At 39.0% G+C, this 20,809-nt stretch overlaps 1 protein-coding gene across 16 annotated transcripts in view; it reads left to right on the forward strand.

Moving 5' to 3' along the window:
• The window catches only part of CADPS (calcium dependent secretion activator), a 550,474-nt gene that overhangs the window by 445,324 nt on the left and 84,341 nt on the right, over positions 1 to 20,809 (forward strand). For 10 of the 16 annotated variants that reach the window (XM_074284209.1, XM_074284210.1, XM_074284212.1 and 7 more), the window contains 3 exons: positions 2,935 to 3,081; positions 6,441 to 6,596; positions 11,321 to 11,468. In XM_074284209.1, coding sequence (XP_074140310.1) covers positions 2,935 to 3,081; positions 6,441 to 6,596; positions 11,321 to 11,468 — 451 coding nt within the window. The remainder of the gene's footprint in view (positions 1 to 2,934; positions 3,082 to 6,440; positions 6,597 to 11,320; positions 11,469 to 20,809) is intronic. The other 6 variants (XM_074284214.1, XM_074284219.1, XM_074284221.1 and 3 more) reach the window with 1 other exon arrangement.

Here is a 20,809-nt window from a genome sequence, read left to right on the forward strand (position 1 = left end):
ATTCGCTAATTCCTCCATCATTATGCACTGTGTGCCTCCCTTAATGATCACATTTGCTTATATAGGCTGGCACATGTCTCAGTGGAAACGGTGGATGGTTTGGTTACAGAGGAGTGCTTAAGTCCAGGAGCCATCAGGGACCCAATACAAAGGCAAATAAATTCACCAGCATAACAGGAAAACATGAAAAATGGCTTCCCTTGTATTCTTTTTAAGATTATTGAAGCCATCTAGGTCACTTCCCGTGCTTTACATGTGAAAATTCTGATACCCAAGGAAGGAACTGATTTATTCCAGGTTAAATAGGCAATGACAAAAGGCAAAATTTGAATTCAGGTCCTCTGACTCCAGAACTAGTACTATGTGCCTATTACTATTTTTCTATTGACTAGTCATTCTCCCCATCAAGTCTCAATATTTTCTACAGAGAGAGAAGAGAGAAAGAGACAGAGACACAAAGTGACACAGAGAGACACAAAGAAACACCCAGAGAGAAATAAAGGGAGAGTCAGACACAGAGAGAAATAGAGACAAAGTCAGAGACAGACAGAGACACAGAGAAATAAAGGAGACAGATGCAGAAACACAGAGAAATAGAGATAGAGACAGAAAGACACAGACATACAGAGAGAAATAATAGACAGAGACAGGCAGAGAGACCCAGAGCCACAGAAAGACACAAAGAGACAGAAAGAGACAGACAGACAGAGAAATAAAGGAGACAGACACAGAAACACAGAGAAATAGAGACAGAAAGACACAGAGGCATACAGAGAGAAATAAGAGACAGAGACATGCAGAGAGACCCAGAGCCACAGAAAGACACAGAGACAGAGAGACAAAGACAGACAGACAGACAGACAGAGACAGAGAGAGAGAATGGCCATTAGTTTCCACCTAACAGGAATCACAATGGATATAACTCCAGTTCATTTAATTCACTGCAAACAAAAACTAATGTCTTTTGTGTATGCTGGGACAAAAGTCACAATTATAATTTTCCCTATAACAAGATAACTGTTGAAATAACAATAAAAGCAAGTGTCCAGGCATCTAGGAGATCTGAAAATGGACTCCAAGAGCCTGCGATAGGTGGGAATTTTGCCAAATCAGCCCAGAGTCAGTCGTGACTCCTCCAGGAGTCTTAGTTTGCAGTGCACAGTCTGTCTAAGACAGAGCTGGCTTGGCAAGGTACACCATCTTCTTGAGGAGAACCGAAAAGAGAGCCCCGACTCTTTGCCAAAGGGCTGTCAGCCCTGTTTGAGAGTAAAGGCAGGGCTCTTCTCAAATGCAGCCTTGGCTCTGGCTTTTGCCTGGCTAAATTAGGCACCATAGAAATGTTCTTATAGATTAAATGGTTTTGCCAGTCCTGAAGCATCGTATGACATAGCATCCTACCCCTACCTCACCACCCACCCAACCACACAACCAAAGAGAGAAAGAGATAGAGACAGAAAAGCTTCTTGTGTTCTTATTGTTGGTTCCTCCTTTGACAATAACAAACCATCTACTAACTGGCCTAGTCTTCATTGGAGGAACAAACTCTGATTTGAGATAACAATTTTAAACCCATTTTTTCTTGCTATATCTAAGGACTCAGTATTTCAAAAAACAAAACAAAAAAAAAAACATTATTTGGAATACTTTACTTTCCAATCCCACACGTTTCTATCTACTTCAAATTGAATGAAATTAACTTCAGAGAAGATTTTTTCATTTTCTTTTTGGTCTTTGTAAGATTAAACAAAGCTTAACCTTTTTTTTCTTAATTCTTTCAAAAAATCTTTTTCCTATGCCTCACTGCTTTCATACTTGCCTTTGAAAGCAGCACTTATAGCTTTCAATTTCTTCTTGTCACCATTAAGGTCTCCACCCTCCCCCAAACATTGATGCAGGTGAACAGCATGTTGTTATCTCTTCCCATTAGGTTCAAGAAGTGCCCAACAGAATACCGCCTTGAGTAATTAGTTTATCTCAAAAGCTAAATAACTGTTGACAACTTCTTCAAGCAAAAAATAAATAAGTAAAAGCAAAAAAAATGAGAAGATCCCTCTTTTTAAAAATTTTTTGTCTAACCAATGATTTAATTGGTGCCGAGAATGCCCAGTGAGAAATGCTTTTTACCAATGCAAATTACCACTTATTCTGCAAAATATCACCTTAGATGTTTGATTGAAGCTTTTGAGAAGTTAAGTGATTTACCCAGGGTCACATAAAACAGTACATGTCAGTGGTGAAACTTAAACTCAAGTCTTTCTGTCTTCAAAGATGGCTCACTTTCCATGATGCAACACTCTCTTAAACTGTTTCAGTATCCACATTAATACTAGTAAAAATAATAATTGAAATCACCAGCTATCAGGTTCAAGGCTAGTAATAACAGTTCCATCTAAAATAAGATTATTTTGCACTAGAAAAGACCTTTGAGGTCACCTAGCCTAACCCCCTCTTTTCACAAATAAGAAAATCAAGGGAGAGACAGAAGGACATATGCTCATGGTCAAACAGTAAATCTAGGATTTCGAGCAAGGTCTCCAGATTCCAAAGCAAGCACCTTTTCCACTGTGCTGTACATATTTGGGACCCATCAGGTTTTAGACCATCATTATCAAGATCTGGAAACAAAAGCCAATTCCCCAAAGGCAAGGAAAGTATGTGATCATTGTACGTGGGTGTCGATAAGCTCTCTTCCAATTTTGAGTCTTTTTTTATTTTTTTGTCAGTCAATGTTTTTGCCGTCTGCTTCTGAGTGCTAAGCCTCAGGGAAGCTTCCTATACCTGTGGCTCCTCGCTCACTAATGTGTTTATGTGTGCTGCTCGTCCTGTTGTCTCCTTGTCGATTTAACCAATTGAGTTACAGTTCTCCCGTGCTTCTGCCACATCTACATTGTCATTGTGATGGTATTTTTTTCTTTCTGTCTGTTTCTTCCACAGGAGTTTAACAAGTACCCTACCCAATGTGAATCTACCTAATGTGAATCTACCCAAAGTACCCAATCTACCAGTTAACATCCCTCTAGGCATCCCACAAATGCCTACTTTTTCGGCACCGTCATGGATGGCTGCTATCTATGATGCTGAGTGTGTATTCAGTCCACATTAGCTCTAATTTAAATTTAAGTGATCTTGGCATGGATATGTATTGTTTATTTCTATGCATCCTATGTAATTTTGAAACAGAGATGGAGACAGATAATTAGACATATTTTGCTGATCATACAGAGACAATATTGTTTATTTCTGGCATGCATGGTGTTTGTAAGGAGTTTTCTATATCCAGCACTAACAATTTGTCTTACGCCCACTGAAAGCTTGAGGAACTGACTTTTACTTCCAGTCTTTTACAATAGATTTCTGTTTGTTTGTTTGTTTGTTTTTAACGGATGTAGGTAATATGAGCCTGTGGAAATTTTTATGTGAAAGGGCACGAGAGACCTTAGTGATGTCTTGGCCCCTAGTCTTGAACCAGTTGCTGTTCCATTGCCTTCCTGGATGTCTTTGTGATCCTTAGGCACTCTCATAACCAAGGAATATATTTCAGAATGATAATAAGATCTTCTGAGTAGGTCATTCTTCCTACTTGTCAAATTCTATAAAATTTTTTTTTTTGTTTTAGAATCCATAGTCCAATAATATTCAGCCACAAAACTGGTTACCAAAATATAAAGAGAATGCAGTCCACTTTGTTGAAGGAAAGACTCATGCCAGGGATACCCAGAATCCCTAAAGGGGTTAGCTAGAATATTTGCAAATAGCTAAGAGTTAGTAATGAGTAAAGAACATGGACAATGAAGAAGTCATCATTTAAGTAGTCCAGAAATCAACGAGCATTGTTATTTGGAAGACCTGACTTTACAATCACCATCCCAAAAAGGATTAGAAATTGTTATTCTCTTTGGCACAGATAATTAGAAGAGCAAGTACTCTTTGTAGAAAGATTTTTGTAAGCCTATCTTCCAGTTTAGGAAATGAATCTTCTCATTTTTTTCCCGTAGCAAGATGGAGATCCAGCACTCCCAAACTCTATCCCATGGAAATGAAATTAGAACCATCTGTATGATTTAATAAGTGAAATAAGGCTTAGCCATTGTATAGTGTGCTTTGATCCTTTTTCATATACCACTTCTAATTATAGGCCCAATAAGCCTTTCTTTGCAAGAAGATACTGGCACATTTTCAAAGGGAAGCATTTTAATCAAAGGAATTTTTAAAAAAGGCTTCCACAGGACAGTGAAGTTGTGATATCTCAAAATCACATTCATCTAGGTAGCTCTCAAGTAATTTGGATTGTTTTTATTTGGTTTGGTTTTGAACAGTCCAAGTAAAGAACAAGACCTGTCAGTCACATTTATATTTGGAGCCCTTTTTGTAGCCAAACCTTAAGGAAAAAAATCTATCTGGATGAAATAGCAGTGGGATGATATGATCAATGTGTCTGATTATCTTCAGAAAAACAATGAAAAATCTCCCCAAACTTTTCTTGGAAACAAAATCATAAAAGAAACTCAAGTCATATCCATGCTAAGATGATAGTGTTAAAAGTTAGCTTAGGCAGTATCTGTTACAAAAATTAAAAATACTTGAAAGCTTTTATTCCTTCCCTCTGTGCATGCTCTGTGACATTGTTTTTTTGAAAAGATATGAATCAAGACATGATAATAAAGCAGATAATGGTCTCTGTTCAATTAATTAAGGCATGAGTGGGAACACATTTTGGGAACTGCTAAGCAATCAAAATAATTTTGGTGCTATTGCCTTAACATTAACAGTTTATCTCAAAAATAAAAAGAAAATATTCTTTTCCTCATGTCAAAACTTAATAATAAGCTCTTCAAAAGAAAAAAAAACCCTAGAAGAAAATTTCTGAAACTATGAAACCAGATGGGTGTCAAAATGTTGTTGTAATAAATACCAATCATTGCATTCATATGTACTTAATGATTTAAAACATACAACCATGCAGTTCCAAATCGGGGCTGAGACTAGTGAAAGTTGTGGGGTGTTTTCCAAGCATAGGATGGGGAAAGGCTGAACTTCCACACACAGTTAATTCCTTGGTTTAAAAAAAAAAAAAAAGGAAAGAAAGGCCTCATTTCACAATCACCCACCAAGAAATGCCTGATTCTATATCTTTTCATGATTCTAGTTTCCTCTGATCACTTTTCATTCTGAGGACATGTTTCCGTGTTACCTTCTCCTTTGTGTCAGAAGCCTCTAGTTACCGACTCCCAGCTGGTCTGTCTTTGAGAACGTCCCTTCTGTCAGTCCAGGGCCCAAGGTTCCCCCTGGCATGTTGGGAGTTTGGCTCCCTCCCCCTGCAGTAGCCATGTATGCATTTATGCATCAGTTGTATTTCCCTCTGAAGCATTAACTCAATGCAGCTGGCATCTGTCACAATAGAAACACCCACTCTCATCTGTTTCTATAGACGATGTCAGAACAAGTGGTAATGCATGGTGTGTTGGACATTTTATAAATTACTGTGTTAGCATTCGTGGTATGCGAGGAGGGGGGGGACATCTCTCAGAGCTCCCACTGTCCTCGCTACAAGAGAGAAGCTGGAGCGGAGAATGGCAAAAGGGTGAATCTGGAGCATTTTCTTTGTACCCACCCAATACCATCCAGGCCCAGAGTTTGCTTCCCCAGGTGAACGGTTTTTAGATGCCCTCCTAAAGAACTACACGGAGACTGATGGCTCAGTCAGTACGAGGGAGTGGGTAAAGGCCACGAGCTGCCCGAGAGGCTCGGGTCTTAACACAGGTCCAATGCATTGGTAAATATCCCAGCAGCCTCCCCGGCTTCCAGTCCTGAAGTTGCCTTGGCAATAGGCTGGTCTGAGAAAAATCTGAGTCCAAAAACATAAATAAATAAACCAAGATCTTGGATTCAAGATATCCCAGTAGACTCAAGGTCAACTGATTCCCCCCGACCCCCTCAAGAGACAAAGCATGTCCTCGCTCACCACTTGTTAGCACTGTCCCTTACTTGGCAATCTGAACTCTCCAAGAGCCCTCCGGTGTGGAGGGGAGCGGAGGAAATGCATGACGCTCTGAATCTGGATAACTGCATGATGCTGACATGTAGTTATTATTGATCGAGATATTTCTACCTCAACATGTGGCCTTCATGTGAATCATCACATATGTTAATGTGGTTATTGAAAGAAGGCTGATTTTTACCATACACCTCTCCCCTAGTCGGTCTTCTAAGGAATACAACATTTTCTCTTCTTTTTATTGGTCTGGAACGATTTGATTAACCCAGCTGACTAGGTAAATGTATGGTAAAACTCAAAATCCTGCTGGTGGAAATCCCCCCCACCCTGCCACCGTGTTTTGTATGTTAGAACCACTGTTTGCCCCAAGCCCAGTTGTCGGCGCGATCGGGTTTCTGGAAGCCGGGAGCACCGGGTGACCTCTGCTTTCATTCTGTCCTGCCAGTAATGGATCAGGCACCTCTGAAGATCTCTTCTGGAAACTTGACGCTCTGCAGACTTTCATTAGGGATTTGCACTGGCCCGAGGAAGAGTTTGGAAAACACCTAGAACAACGTCTGAAACTGATGGCAAGTGATATGATTGAGTCCTGCGTGAAAAGGTAAGCCTGATGGCCTCTGCCACTTGGGGCCAGGCCCCTTGCCTTCAACTGATGATCAATGTCAAATTCTGATGAGGTGTCCTAGAGATCAAAAAGGAGCGTGGCTCCCAGAAAATGGCACCTGGCCTTGGGATCACACCCACCGTGGGTGACCACCTAGAGGGCAGCTCACTACCCACAGGCTTGCTAGTTAAGTCACCAAGCAGGTATTAATGAAGGACCTTTTATGGGCAGGCAAGTCAAAGCTGAGCAACTGCATTTTGCCAGTTAGTAGTTTCTGAAGAGCACCACTCAGATAGGTACTCATCAAGGAGGCATCTCAACAGGAGAGAGAGGAGGAAGGAGAGAAAGACAGAGAGAAGGAGAGAGACAGAAACAGAGAGAGAAAAAGAGACACAGACAGACAGACGGAGGGAGGGAGGCAGAGAGAAGGAGGGAGAGAGAAGGAGAGAGAGATACAAGAGACAGAAACATAGAGAGAGAAAGAGAAACACAGACAGAGGGAGAGGTGGGGAGGAAGGGAGAGAGGGAAGGAAGAATAGAGAGAGAGAAACAGAGACAGCTAAAGAGACAGAAACAGACTAACAGAGAGAGGAAAAAACACAGAGACAGACAAAGACAAAGAGAAACAGAGACAAAGAGAGAGACAGTGAGGGATATACAGAGACAAAGAGACACATACAGACAGAGACAGAGAGACAGGGAAAGAGAGAGACAGGGAAAGAGAGACAGAGAGACAGGGACAGAGACAGAGAGACAGAGGAGGAGGAGGAAGGAGAGAAGAAGAAAAAGAGAAAAGTAAGGGAGAAATGAAGAAAATGAGGAAGGACAGGTAGAAGACAGGGAGGGGAAAATGGAGGAAGGAAAAATTCTTGTTAACCGGGTGCTAAATTCTATTGCTTCTCTGTCATGGGAGGATTTTAAATGTTGCGAGAATGATCTCAGTTCAGTCATCTTTTCCTTATTACATCTATTCTGAGAAAACACAAAACCAAATGGATATACCAGAGAGAGAGAGAGTAGTTTATTGAATAATTATTCTGTTTGTTCATGCAGCATCATCTATTTCATCATTTCAGTACACAAGGGACACTTTTTAATGTTAGAGAGAAAAAAATAGTACTGCTGAAACTTCTACAGCAGTTACAATGAAAAGTGGGGGATCTAGAGGAATGACAGATATAGAAATGTCATAAAATGTTTTATCAATTGATCATCTTAGCCATAGTGCCAGACCCAATATATTTTTTAATTTTACTGGAAAAAAAAACTAGTGAACAATTTCATGTTCCTTAAGATATCATGTGCCAGGGTGGGTCAGCTGCATTTGTTGGGATGAGGTCGATGGGAATTTATGTCACCCTCTTCTCCTGTTTTGAGGAATAGAAAAAGGTCAAGACTATGGAAGTGAAAAAGAATGAAGGCAATCTAAGAACAAGAGGGCAATAGATTATTGCTATGGCAGTAACTAGTATGGGGAGCCATTTTGATTCTACCTCAAGGTTCAAATTTAGGATTCTTTAGGATTCTCAAATTCCCAAAATTTGAAGGTAACTCATTCAATCAGACCTCAATGGAATTTTAAAATGCCATTTCCTATATATCCTAAAATAATATATCCTAAGATAACCATGAGTACATTTCTGAGATTTCTTTTCTCATTCATAACAAAAACAGTATAAACAAACAAACAAACAAACAAACAAATAAATAAATAGATGAATGAATGAATGAATGAATGAATGAATGAAAAGTATTTTTATTACTAGTGGGCTATGAACATAAACAGAATGAAAAACTCCATGTTATAATCTGACAAACAGTGAAGGCCTCATTAATATCCCAGCCCAATAGTTACACCTTCACTATCCAAGATGGCCAAGTATTCTGTAACCATTACAGTCCCTCCTCTCCAGAAAAATCTCTGCTAAAATTGATGTTGCTGTGAAAGGAAGCCCATTCGCAGTAATCAGGTCCGTTTTAAAGGAAAGACCTCAAGGAGAACACCTTGAAAGAAGACTATACACAGGACAAGTACTCTTTGACCTGTTGGTTTGGGGAAAGGCTGAAAAGTTTGAAAGCAAAGGGTTAGTCAGAAATGAGATTTACACATTTCACGAATTTGCCTTCAGCATGAGATTCCTTGATAGAAATCATATTCCTTGATAGGAATTGATCCCAATTCAGATGCTCAAGCTCAAGTCTTAGAATTCAGAATCAAGAAAATATACCAGGAATTTTCAAGAGCCACACAAAACTTACATGAAAGTATTATCAAAGCATATATCGGTCTCAGAGTTCTTAACAAGGAGCCCATGTTATGGAGTTGGAACTAGTCTGTATCCTATGAACACATAATGAACAAATATACCAAATGTAGAATATTAAAGCAGTAAAGGAAAGATGTCAACTTTCCAATATGCTAAGAGAATGGGAAGGAAGAACGTGGAATGTCTAGGTTTTATTGAAATTTAAATCAATTTCATAAACTACTCATACATTGGTTAATTTAGCGGTCTGTCACAGGTAGAAGCAGCCATCTGTTTGGCCCTCTCACTTTTTCTTCTACTTAAAGACTTTGTATCCCACCTCTCAACAATGTTTGGACTTAATAGAAGAGAGTTTAATTCTCTCATAAAAAGGAATGAAACAAAGTTAATTGAATGGGAATAGAAATTGTATTCCATTCCATATCTTGGTTTCTAACTATAACACAAACCTTACTTGGCAATTTGGCAATTCTTTAACCATAAAATTTATTGCTTGATACACCTACACCTACACACACACACACACACACACACACACACACACACACACACACACACAAGTAGAATGTTTTTTTGTTTGTGGAGCAGCTGGGTGGCACAGTGGATAGAACACCAGCCTTGAATTCAGGAAGACCAGAGTTCAAATCTGATCTCAGACACTTGATACTTCCTAGCTGTGTGACCCTGAGCAAGTCACTTAACCCCAGCCTCAGAAAAAGGGGGAAAAAAAGGTTTTTTGTTTGTTTGCTGCAAAATGAACACAGTGATAAGAAAACAAGACAAGCCATGCTTGTTTTTTAAGATGTTTGTGTGTGATTTATGAATGATTCTTTTAAAAAATATTTTTTCTAAAGAATATGAGTTCTGATCTTAAAATCACACTTCAGCTTACCTTAGTTCTCTGAAGTTCTGTTTTGTATGTTCATCACCCTTTTTTCATTCATAGTTGGTAAGAATTCTGTAGTAAGTGACATGATTTGTCATTTATTAATAAGTAATAATGGGATGATGAAAAGGTGCTATAATCATTAAAGTCACAAAAATTATAATAACTTTTATATAGCACTTTACATACATTCTGTCACTTAGTCCTCATAACAGCACAGTGAAGGAAATTTTTTAATCAACCCCATTTTATGGATGAGGAAACTAAGGTTCACAGAGATTAAATGACATTAATCTTTTACTCTTACAAAATGGAATTTGATGAGTCCTTTTATTTCCTGATACCTTTTTAAACATGGTAAATTCCCTTTTTATCAAATTCACCTCAAGAGGTGAATTCACCCCTAGAAATGGCAAAGCATATACTGTCAAGACTTTCTTGTTACATTCGGGAGGAGTCCATATGAAACAAATGTATATCTGGCTCTAGTAGCCTTGTGACAATAAGATTCTAAAGCTTTGCTGATTGTCTCTAAATTAAGATGTGAATCAGAAAATTTTAAAGAGTGGAGAAAGGTTATTATGGTAAAGAGGCAATAGAATAATTAGGTCATTGTGGTCTTGTTTTTCCCCCCATAAAATGTAAAGGAAGATTAGAAACCACTCTTGAATCTTGCCTGGAAAAAAAAAAGAAATAAAATAAAACAAAGCAATTGCCAATCTGATAGAACTTATACAACAATTTTTCTATGGAGTATTAATTAAGGAGTGAATTTTTCTGTACTCGTGGCTTCCTATAGCACATGCCCTATGATTGTTAATACATCAAGTATCAGGTGTATATTGGACAGCCAAGGAAGAAAGGATCTGATTTGAAATCAGGACAATATTAGCACAACACGGAGAACAGTGCAAGAGAATTGTAAAGATGGGAAAGGGGCAGGGATATTTTTATTCCCCAGGAAGGTACCTAGACATTTCCAATCCTGTCAGGATACCCCCAATTAATACATTTAAGTAGGAAAGGTAAAACAAATTTCTAGTCTATGTGAAACTGAAAGGAAAAGGGGGAAAAAAGGAGGAAAACTTTGGTTGGGGCAATGCTCCACAGATTCCCTGATATCTGCCCTACCCTTGACATGTTTCTGGTCCACGAGAGTATACACACTAAGGGAAGAAATCTCTGTATCTCCTGCTCAAGGAGCATCATGGGGTATGGTTGATTTAATAAGCTACAGAGTCCGAGCATCAGCAAAAGTCTTTATGAAGTAGTCAGAGATGACTGAACAGACTCTGTATTCCAATTAACGTGGTCTCTACTATTACTGGGGCTATGACACGTCGGTAGAGGCTGGAAGCATGACAGTTTCCTTGACCAGGACGTACCCCCTCCTTCCATGGCCTTCTTAGACCTGGACATTCATATTTGTCAGTACCCCCTCGAAATCATTATGGATTTCGACTGATTATCGTGTTTGGTTTTCTATTCCACTGCCCTCCCCTGAAATGTCAACTCCACCTGTTACAATCTTAACATTGAAATGATCTTTCTCTACTTTGTTTTAATAGAACCAGGATTGCATTTGAAGTTAAGCTGCAAAAAACCAGCCGATCGACAGATTTCCGAGTCCCACAGTCAATATGCACCATGTTTAATGTTATGGTTGATGCCAAGGCCCAATCAACAAAACTTTGCAGTATGGAAATGGGCCAAGAGGTAAAAAAAAAAAAAATGGGGGGGGGAGGTTGGGGATGGAGATTTTTTTTTTTAACATCTATCAAGTATAGGGGAAAACTTCACAAATATCCTATCCCCTAGTCTGCTGGTTTCAGAAACATTCTCTAACATTTGCGAATTTAGTCATCCACATATACGGTATGCAGATGAATATTCAAGATCTGTTTATCAAATAAATCTCTGATGAATATGCATGATCAGAATTTCAGGCACTTGGAAATGGTTATTGGCAGGGACCAACATGGGCATAAGGTGCCTTTGAGCCAAGTGATGTTCACTGACCTTGTTCACAGAGTCTGTGTCACTATTTAGAAGGCAGATCTGTGTTTGCCTAAATGCTAGTCCCTTTCACACATGCAACAGAAACCTCCCATGTATGACATGATTTTTTGAAAAGAAACATCTGGAAAACAGAAGCCACTCATCTTTTCATCCCACGATTTGTCGGACATGGTCTTCAAGTCCCCATGATGCTCCAGCATGGGGTAGTCTATATCTAAATTTCCCCCAAACCTTGGGTTATCAAGCTCTTTAAGTCATATACCTTGCTAACCTTACTTTTTGTCTTCTCTGACCAAAAGTTTTGTCCTTTGGTATGTTTCAAATCTTAATGTGGTATTTAAAAAGGGAAGATGAAAGGAGCTGGAAGTTGGGCTTGATTAAAGACTCATGATCAGTTTTCTCCGATGGCGCTAAGCCAGTTTGATATTCATATACCAATTTAGAATTAATTCAGAAACATTTCTGGCAACTCTTAGGTTCCTGCCAATTGGCATAAATTGCTCCTAAATCAGATTTTTTGATACAGCCTTACATGTTCAGAATTTATACTCAATTATATTTGTTCCCTGTTCATTATTTATTTTCTCTCTGTGCATCTTCCATTTTTAAATGTCTGTGTGTGATATTCTCTTGCTGGCAAGATCATCCCCAACCTTATTTCCCCTAAGGCAGCATCTTGTGAAGAAGGCTCCAAATTTGGGCTTAAACAGTGGTCAGTAAATAGAATCAGACATGGGAGGATTGTAAATTAATTCTCTTCATCTTCTTTAATCACTCTAATTGCTGTGTCTCAGAGAGACCAGGTTAAAGACTTCAAACGTGACAAGAAGCCATCAATGAGAATACCAGGATTATGTAGTAATAAGAATAATTAATATTAGTATAGTGATCACCTTCCTCACGATGATTTTATAAAATGAGTTTCAAAGGAGAAAACTGAAAAAGAGAGATTAAGTGACTTCCAGCTAGTTAGAACAGAAGCCATCATTTGAACCTTGGAGTTCTAACCCCCATATGAAGCCACCAGAATTAGAAGGAGGGAGGCCCACCAGCTAGTACCAAAAATTATTCCTAGCCATACAAGCAGACTAAAACCAACAACCTCGATAAATGGAGAATGGGTCCCTTTCCACTTCTACAAAAAGCCTTCCAGCTCCCTTTTATAAGTGTTTTCTAGCAGATTGTAAGCTCCTTGAGTAGAAGGACATTTATCTTTGCATCTCTAGCACTTAGTAGAATGCTTTGCACATAGTAGTTCTTTTTTTTTGTTTTGGCTGAGGCAATTGGGGTTAAGTGACTTACCCAGGGTCACACAGCTAGGAAGTATCAAGTGTCTGAGGCTGGGTCAATATTGTATCCACTGTACCATCTAGCTGTCCCCACATAGAAGTTCTTAATAAATTTTGCCAAAAACAAATTTGGACTGTCCTTAACCAATAAGTTATATTTGGAACTTCAATTTCATTGATGTAGAGGCCTCCTGTGACTTTTGTGACCAAGGCCAGCTCTTTTTTTTAATTTAATATCTTATACACTGCTATCAATAAACATGATCAAAGTACCTACTATGTCTGGCACTCTCCTAGGCACTGGTGATACAAATGCAATGTTGGTAACAGACCTTGCCTCAGGGAGATAAATATTACTTTTAATCTGATTCACTTAATTACAACTTTTGGAGGAGAAAAGAGACAGGAGATGGAGCAAACACACAGTAACCATAGCTGCTCACTGCTCACTTCCCCCACTGCTATGAAGCAATGACCTTTGTCTAGAGAGTTCTGATTTCATTAAGGCAATGTCCATTTGCCTCGATAACATAGTCCATTGGAAATTTGACAAGAGTAGCCATAACCAGGTTAACTTGGATCTTAGTTTGGTTTGGGTCTACGTCATTCTGAATGGCTGATTTTGTGCATGAAATCAATCAATTGCTGGGATGGGCACATTCTCCTGTGGACCATGAATTGATTCCGTGACCCAGCAGGACTCGGTTATTTCAGCCTGCTAAGTCTAGTGAAGCTGGTGGGTGATAGAAAGGACTCCACAGCGGATCACCCACACACAGTCACCCAACTATCATCCTCCCCATACCACACCTTTCTAGTTCCAAAGCCTTCACCATTTTGCTGACTCATTAGCCAGTTCCTGTCTCACTCCTCCCTTCCCACATCACTGAATCCCTGATAGAAGAAGAACCAGGTTCTGAGATGGGAAACAGCCTTTAACCCCACCTCCCCCCCCCAAAAAAAAAGCAGAAGCTGAAAACTTACAGAAATGTGTGTAGTTTTTTTATGTCTTTAGTACAGTGATTCTGAGAGATCCTCACTATAGTGAGAAGTAGCAGTTGTCTGGGAATGATATTTTAACAAACAGCTGAACCTAATAGATCTGTAAATCAGATGTAAATCCTCACTGCATAAGTTACAGAGAGCTTCCTTCTTTTGTTTGGTTATTGATATTGTAAGTACTTTTTTGTTCCTTTCACTATCTCTGAGGTCAATTTTACAACTGGCTTTTAAGCCTTCATTTCTCTCAAACATTTAACTTCTTAAATTAAGGGGCTAGAGTCTACAGGGACCTCCTTTGGCAAATGAGGAAACTGAGGAAGGCTGAGAGGGAAGGAATGGCTTCCCCAAGGTCACAATACTAATCAGCATCCCAGCAAAGACTTAAACTCATCTCCTTCCTCTTGGCTCAAGTCTTGTTCTACCGCACAACAGTGCTTGTAGAAGCAAACTTCTGCTTCAGAGAGGGGGTGGATTTGACTTGCTTTGGTCTGGTCCAGAGGAAGAATTTGGATCAAAGGGCGAACATTATAGGAACAGGTTTCCCTCACTAAAAAGAAGATTCTTTACCATTCTGGAATATTTAATCACACCACAATCTTTTTCAGGAGATAATGGAGGGTTCCCATGAGAACCTAGGTGTCTGGGGCACTATAGAGCCAGGATACAACATTAGGTCAGATCAATCAATCAACTAGCATTTATTAAGTACCTACTATGTGCTGGCAGCTTAGGACAGGCGGGTTGGTATGGATAGAGTGGTGAGTCTGGAGTCAGGAAAACCTGAGTTTAAATCCAGCCTCTCATACTTACAAGGTCTGGACCCTGGGCAAGTCACTTAACCCTGCTTGCCTCAATTTCTTTATCTGTAAAATGAGCTAGAGAAGGAAATCGCAAACCATCTTTGCAAAGAAAACCTCAAATGGGGTTGTGTAGAGGCAGACACAACTGAAAAATAATTCAACAACAACTAGGCAATATAATAAATATTGTCAACACAAAGACAAAAAAAAAAAAAAAAATCCATGCCTTGAGAGTGCTTCTATTTTGCTGCCATGATTGGTGATACCAAGTCATCAAAGGGACCTTCAAGGTTTGTTCATATAATAGAAGGATTCAAAGACAAGAAGCAATGAACCCAACTACACTGTAGAAGGAGGATAGAAAGAAAGGTTAACTCCTTCCTCCCCAAGGATCTCCCATCCTCACGTCTGAGATCTAATTAAACAATGTAGCAATTCTCAGATTAGTTTGGATTTCATTTTTGGTTTTCTTTTTTTTAATTCTCTGTCCAGAACAGAAGAAAATACAATAGATCTTTCCAAAGGAATAAAGCCCTTTGGGGCATGGATGAGGAAGTTATTATTGATTAGGATCCTAAGCTCTTGGATGACAAGCTCCTGACTTCCCCTTTTCCCAGAAACCAGAGAACTAGAGCTTCAAACAAAATAATGACTTTGGACTTGTAGCAACTAAGCCAAACATTTTAGATAGCTCAATTTGGAAATGCTTTTTTCTTCTTTTCTTTTTTTTACTTTGTATTCCAGATACTCTGGGGAGGAGATAAAGACTAATTTTAAGTTGGGCTCAGTTATGATGATATTATCACTATTATAAAATGATGTTGATTTCTATACACTTCTAATATAGGGTGTTTCTTAATAAATAAAATGGAAAGAAAGCAGAAAATGGCCTAGAGTATTATCCTTTCCTTGTCCTTCTTGAGTATTAAAGACTAGCCAGAGGTAGTATGTACTAGTGGATAGGATTATCTTAGATTCTAACTGAGTCACCCTGGAAAAATTGATTAACCACTCAGGACTTCAGTTTCCTCAATAGAAAAGAAAGTTGGACTCGTCCTCTATGGTCCCTTTCAGCATTAAAACTATGATCCAATAACCCGAGGAATGTTGTTCAGGAGCTAACACCTATTACCTTCAACTGAAAAATGGGAAATATTTTAGAATGAAATAAATGAAGGAACCAAGTCGATAAAGTGTGTGGGGGACAAATTCTCCCACAAAGGAGAGCAAATGTTACAGTGAAGTTCTACAATAAGGTGTAGTGTGAGGAAAAGAGAGGTGGCCTGGGATTCAGGATACCTGTCCTAGCCTTATTTCTGCCACTAGGAATATGATCTTGGATAAGTCACTCAAGTCTCTTTAGGCTTGGTTTCCTCACCTATTAAATAAATATCTGTAAATATTTCTCAAGATATCTTGAGATATTTCTGGTCCCTTATAGTTCTACCACAAATCCATAGGATTATAGATTTATAGCTGAAAGGGACCTCCAAGACCATTAAGTCCAACTCCCTCCTTTATGGATAAAGTGGGACAAGGAGAACTTAATTAACTTGCTCAGTGTCCCACAGGTAATACATATTTGAGGCAGGCTTTGAATTTCTGACTCCAAATCCAGGGCTCTATCCACTCTCCTACACTACCTTTAATAATAGATAGGTGACTTTATCAATAAACTTCCCATATCCACTTTAGACAAAACCCAGGTCGTATGATGTGATATATTTTTCATTTTAAGCTCACTTCCTGAATTCATCTCTGTCATCTCCTCTGGGGTGATGTTACATTCAAAGGCAGCTGTTCAAACATTTGGTAAACATACTTTACCATCTTAAATATTTATTTTTTGTCAGAATTTTTAAAGCACCCATGGATATGAAGTTGTGCGTTAAATTGCTTCTCACTTGGTCTAGAATGTTTTCATCTCATTTCCAAGGTCAGATGGTCTTAACAGAAAGACAACATACACACAATCTGTTACATGACAAGGCAGAATGTGCAGCACAGGAAGTCAAGTAGAATCATTTTCATGCAGGAATTGTGAATTTCGCAGAAACGTAGCTCACCCGAAACTGGAGTGAAGTCTCTCCAAACTTTCTGCTCCTGGAAGAATGATGGAGGTTCACTGGCCACATCAAGGGAACACTTTGAGTGAAGGACATGGATGACACTTAGACTATGGCAATTAAAGGGGGCTAGAGAGAATCCTGGGGGGTGGGAGTGAAGGATGAGCAGGTGGAGAGAGCCATGTCTAATTTGAGATCTAGGATGGTGGCTCCTCAAGGGAATTTGTGCCAAGAAATGATTGTAGTGCACATAGGACTACAACCATCCATGGAGACGTTTGTTTTGATGGCTGCTTTTCTATACACAAGCAACATCTTCTGGAGAACAAAATCTCAGTGGTCAGTGATACCCAGAAAATGGAAAATGAACCAATTCAGTTTAATCCTACCAGAACCTAGCAGAGGGAAATAATAGTTTTTTTGGTAGTTACTTGGGAGAAAAAAATAGAAACTAATTTATATGCCTATCTGAGGACAAGATGACTCAATGGGTAAAGCAGACATAATCCCCATTGGGCAGTTTTTCTCAAATTGTGCATCTTAATCTGTTATTCTTAAACTAGTAGAAAATATCATGGGATGGAGAGGAGGTTTCATTTTCTTTCATGAGAGAACATTTTCAGTGCAGTTAGGGAGTAAAAGACAGAATAATAGTAGAACTCTCTAAGGAGGGATTGAGAGAATCTATATAGAGATTCTGAGGGTGTGTGTGATGTGGATGAATGATGAGGAAGAGAACTCATGATTCCAGTGGGAAGGAACTCAGAAGTCTCTTCCTACTCTGAGATCTATCCTCCACACAGCTGCCAATGTGATTTTCCTTAACTTTCAGTCTGCATTACCCTCTACTCATCTAGGTGATACAGCAGATAGAGTGCTAGCCTAGGAGTCAAATCAGGTGTAGATACAACTAGTCATGTGAGTCTAAAGGAGTCAATAGCTTTCTGCCTCAGTTTCCTCATCTGTAAAATGGGGCTACTAGTTGTACCTACCTTCCAGCATTGGTGATGAGGATCAAATGAGTTAGAATTTGGAAAGGACTTTGCAAATCTTTAAACTTTAAGTAAGCTTTAGTTATTATTATCATTAATAATAATAAATTCCAATGGCTCTCATTTATATGAGGCCATAATATATATATATACACATAATATATATACATATATACATAATATATGCATATATACATCATATACATATTATGTATATATATATAAATGATATTTTATGCTGAGGCACAGCTTTAAAGCCCTTTACAACCTAACTAGCCAACATTTTTGGTCTCTCCTACATTGCTCCCCTTCATTCACTCTACAGTGTAGAAAGATTGACCTTCTGTTGCTCTCCCTTCCCCCTTCTCTGTGCCTTTACAATGCCTATTTCCCATTGCTGGACAACTCTGCCTCCAATCTGGTATCTCACAGAATTCTTTACTTCCTTCAAAACTCTACTCAAACTCTGTAGAGGATTTATTTGATCCCCTTGAACCTCTGCTGCCCCTTTCCTTACTCTAGCTCATATTTGTTTTGCATTTATTCTACCTACAATTATGTGGATTAATCCAGGATGTAGTAGGTGCTCAATAACTATTTGTTGATTGATTAATTGTGTATACCTATGTTATCTCCCCAGATAGAATGATTGTTCCTTAAGAGCGAGTAGCTGTGTTTTGGTTTTGTATCCCCAATGTTTAACATAGCATCTAGCAAATCGTAGGCACTTAGAACTTGTTGGTTGAATGTAGCGAACCGTTGTCTCCAGGCAGTTGCTGTTAACTCTTGTCCAGAGAAGTGACTTCCCTTCCTGCAGAGAGCCCCGTCAGGCCTGATGTAATGCAGAGACTTCTCCTCTTTAACTCTTGTCCTTCTCCAGTCCAATCTGCTCTCCAGGCCCAATGTTGCCTCTTTTATCCTCCCAGAGAATGGGCGTGGGATAATGCAAGGGCTTCTGGGAAGAACCACTTCAGCCAATGAGCTTGCTCCTTCTATCAAGTCAACCTGAGTTCTCACCTTGTAATTGTCCAGACAACCTGAATTCTCACCTTGTCACTGTCCAGACAACCTGAGTTCTCACCTAGTAATCCTAACAGTTGAACACCTGACCTAAGCCACTCCAATGTCTTTTTTTACAGATGAGGAAAAGAAAGCCCAGAGAGTGTGCGTGATGAACTTAAGTTCACATAAGCAAAACAGTGGCAGAATTCAAACGCAAATCCAAGTCCTCATATCCTAAATAACAATTAGTTTTTTTCACTACAGGGGGATGGACCTGAATCCCAAAATCCACATCCTACATATGAAGGTACCCTTCAATTATAGTACTCATATACAGTGCAGAGTTTCAAACCCTACCCCTAAGGTTGGCAGGAGGAGACAGCATCTTGTCACTCTTTGGACTGGAAAAGCTTGGGTCCCTTCAGGAAGGAGGAAAATGATTTCTCTTGGATGGGCTCCTTTGTTACCTTCCCTTCCAAAATCTGTTCTCTCCTCTGAGGAGCTGTTTACAAAACTGGTGTTGCTCTCAGCAGGGTCCTTATTTGCTTTGTAAAGAAGCCCTTAATTGAAAATATGTTTGTCAATACATTTCACACTGTATTACTTCTCACACACCTAGCCATTATCTTTGAATTAAAACCCATAATTTATCCAATGAAAATGAACAGTTGACAGCCCAAAGAGAATCTGATTAAGGCAGCAGCATAATGAGGAGAATTAAGCAGCACTTTTGGACAGCTATGGAAAACTTTAAAAATGACCTGGGGGTGGGGGAATCTCCTGGTGCGACCGAGCTTTTTGCTCTCAGTCTTGATTGCCTTTTTAGAACAGAATTGGATGGGTAGAACATGATGTGTGGGCTTGGGTTGTGTTACCTGTTTTTAGACACTTTCTTTGGCTTAGAAGTGGATCATTTCCTAGGATTTGATTTAATTTTTAAAGTATATATTTGGCATCTGTCGGGTGCGAGGCCCTGTGCTTAGCATTGGGGATACAAAGGAAAAAATGCAAAATGGTCCTTGTCCTCAAGAAGCTTCCATTCTAATGGGGAAGATAACAGGTAAAATGAGGAAGTTGGACCAAGAGGCTTTTTATGAACCTTCCTAGTCTAATGCTGTGATACCTTGATCACAGATGATCATTGACCTAAGCCACTTGATCAGAAATACACAGTAATTTCTGGAACCAAGGGTGGCAAACTTAACACCTGAGAGGAATCTAGAAAAATATCAAGTAAGAGGTGATCTCTTGAGTTGTGTTTTGAGAACAAAGAGTTCAATGAAATGGATGGGACAGTGAAGAGCTTGCAGGCATAGGGGACACAAAATCTCACAAAATGGTCAAGCAGGTCACTTTGGCTAAAATGTAAAGTGCACAAGGGGGAGGGATGAGAAATTAGTCTAGAAAATTGGGTGAGAGACAATTGATGGAGGACAATGCTTTGGAACAATTGATAGATAGTATCTGTGATTGGGGTTTTATGTTTCATTTGCAACTGCCTTAGATTCTTTCTTCTACCACTTAGACATTAGATAGATAAGTGATATGTTTTATATATATACATACATATATACCCATATGTATATATTTATAGAGACAGCTGGTAGTACCATAGATAGTGTCAGGAAGATTGAATTCAAACCCAGCCTCCAATGCTTCCTATCTATGTAACCCTAAGAAGGTCAATTAACCTTTGTTTGCCTCACTTTCATCACGTGTAAAATGGGGATACAATAACACCTCCCTTACAGGATCATTATTAAGATTAAATGAGAATAGTTATAAAGTTCCCAAAATATAATAGATGCTACATAAATGCTCATTTCCTTCTAATATATGTATACATATATAAGTGTGTGTATACATGGATACATAAATGTACATAAA

Source organism: Sminthopsis crassicaudata, chromosome 1 (genome assembly GCF_048593235.1).
Source record: "Sminthopsis crassicaudata isolate SCR6 chromosome 1, ASM4859323v1, whole genome shotgun sequence".
Taxonomy (NCBI): Eukaryota; Metazoa; Chordata; class Mammalia; order Dasyuromorphia; family Dasyuridae; genus Sminthopsis; species Sminthopsis crassicaudata.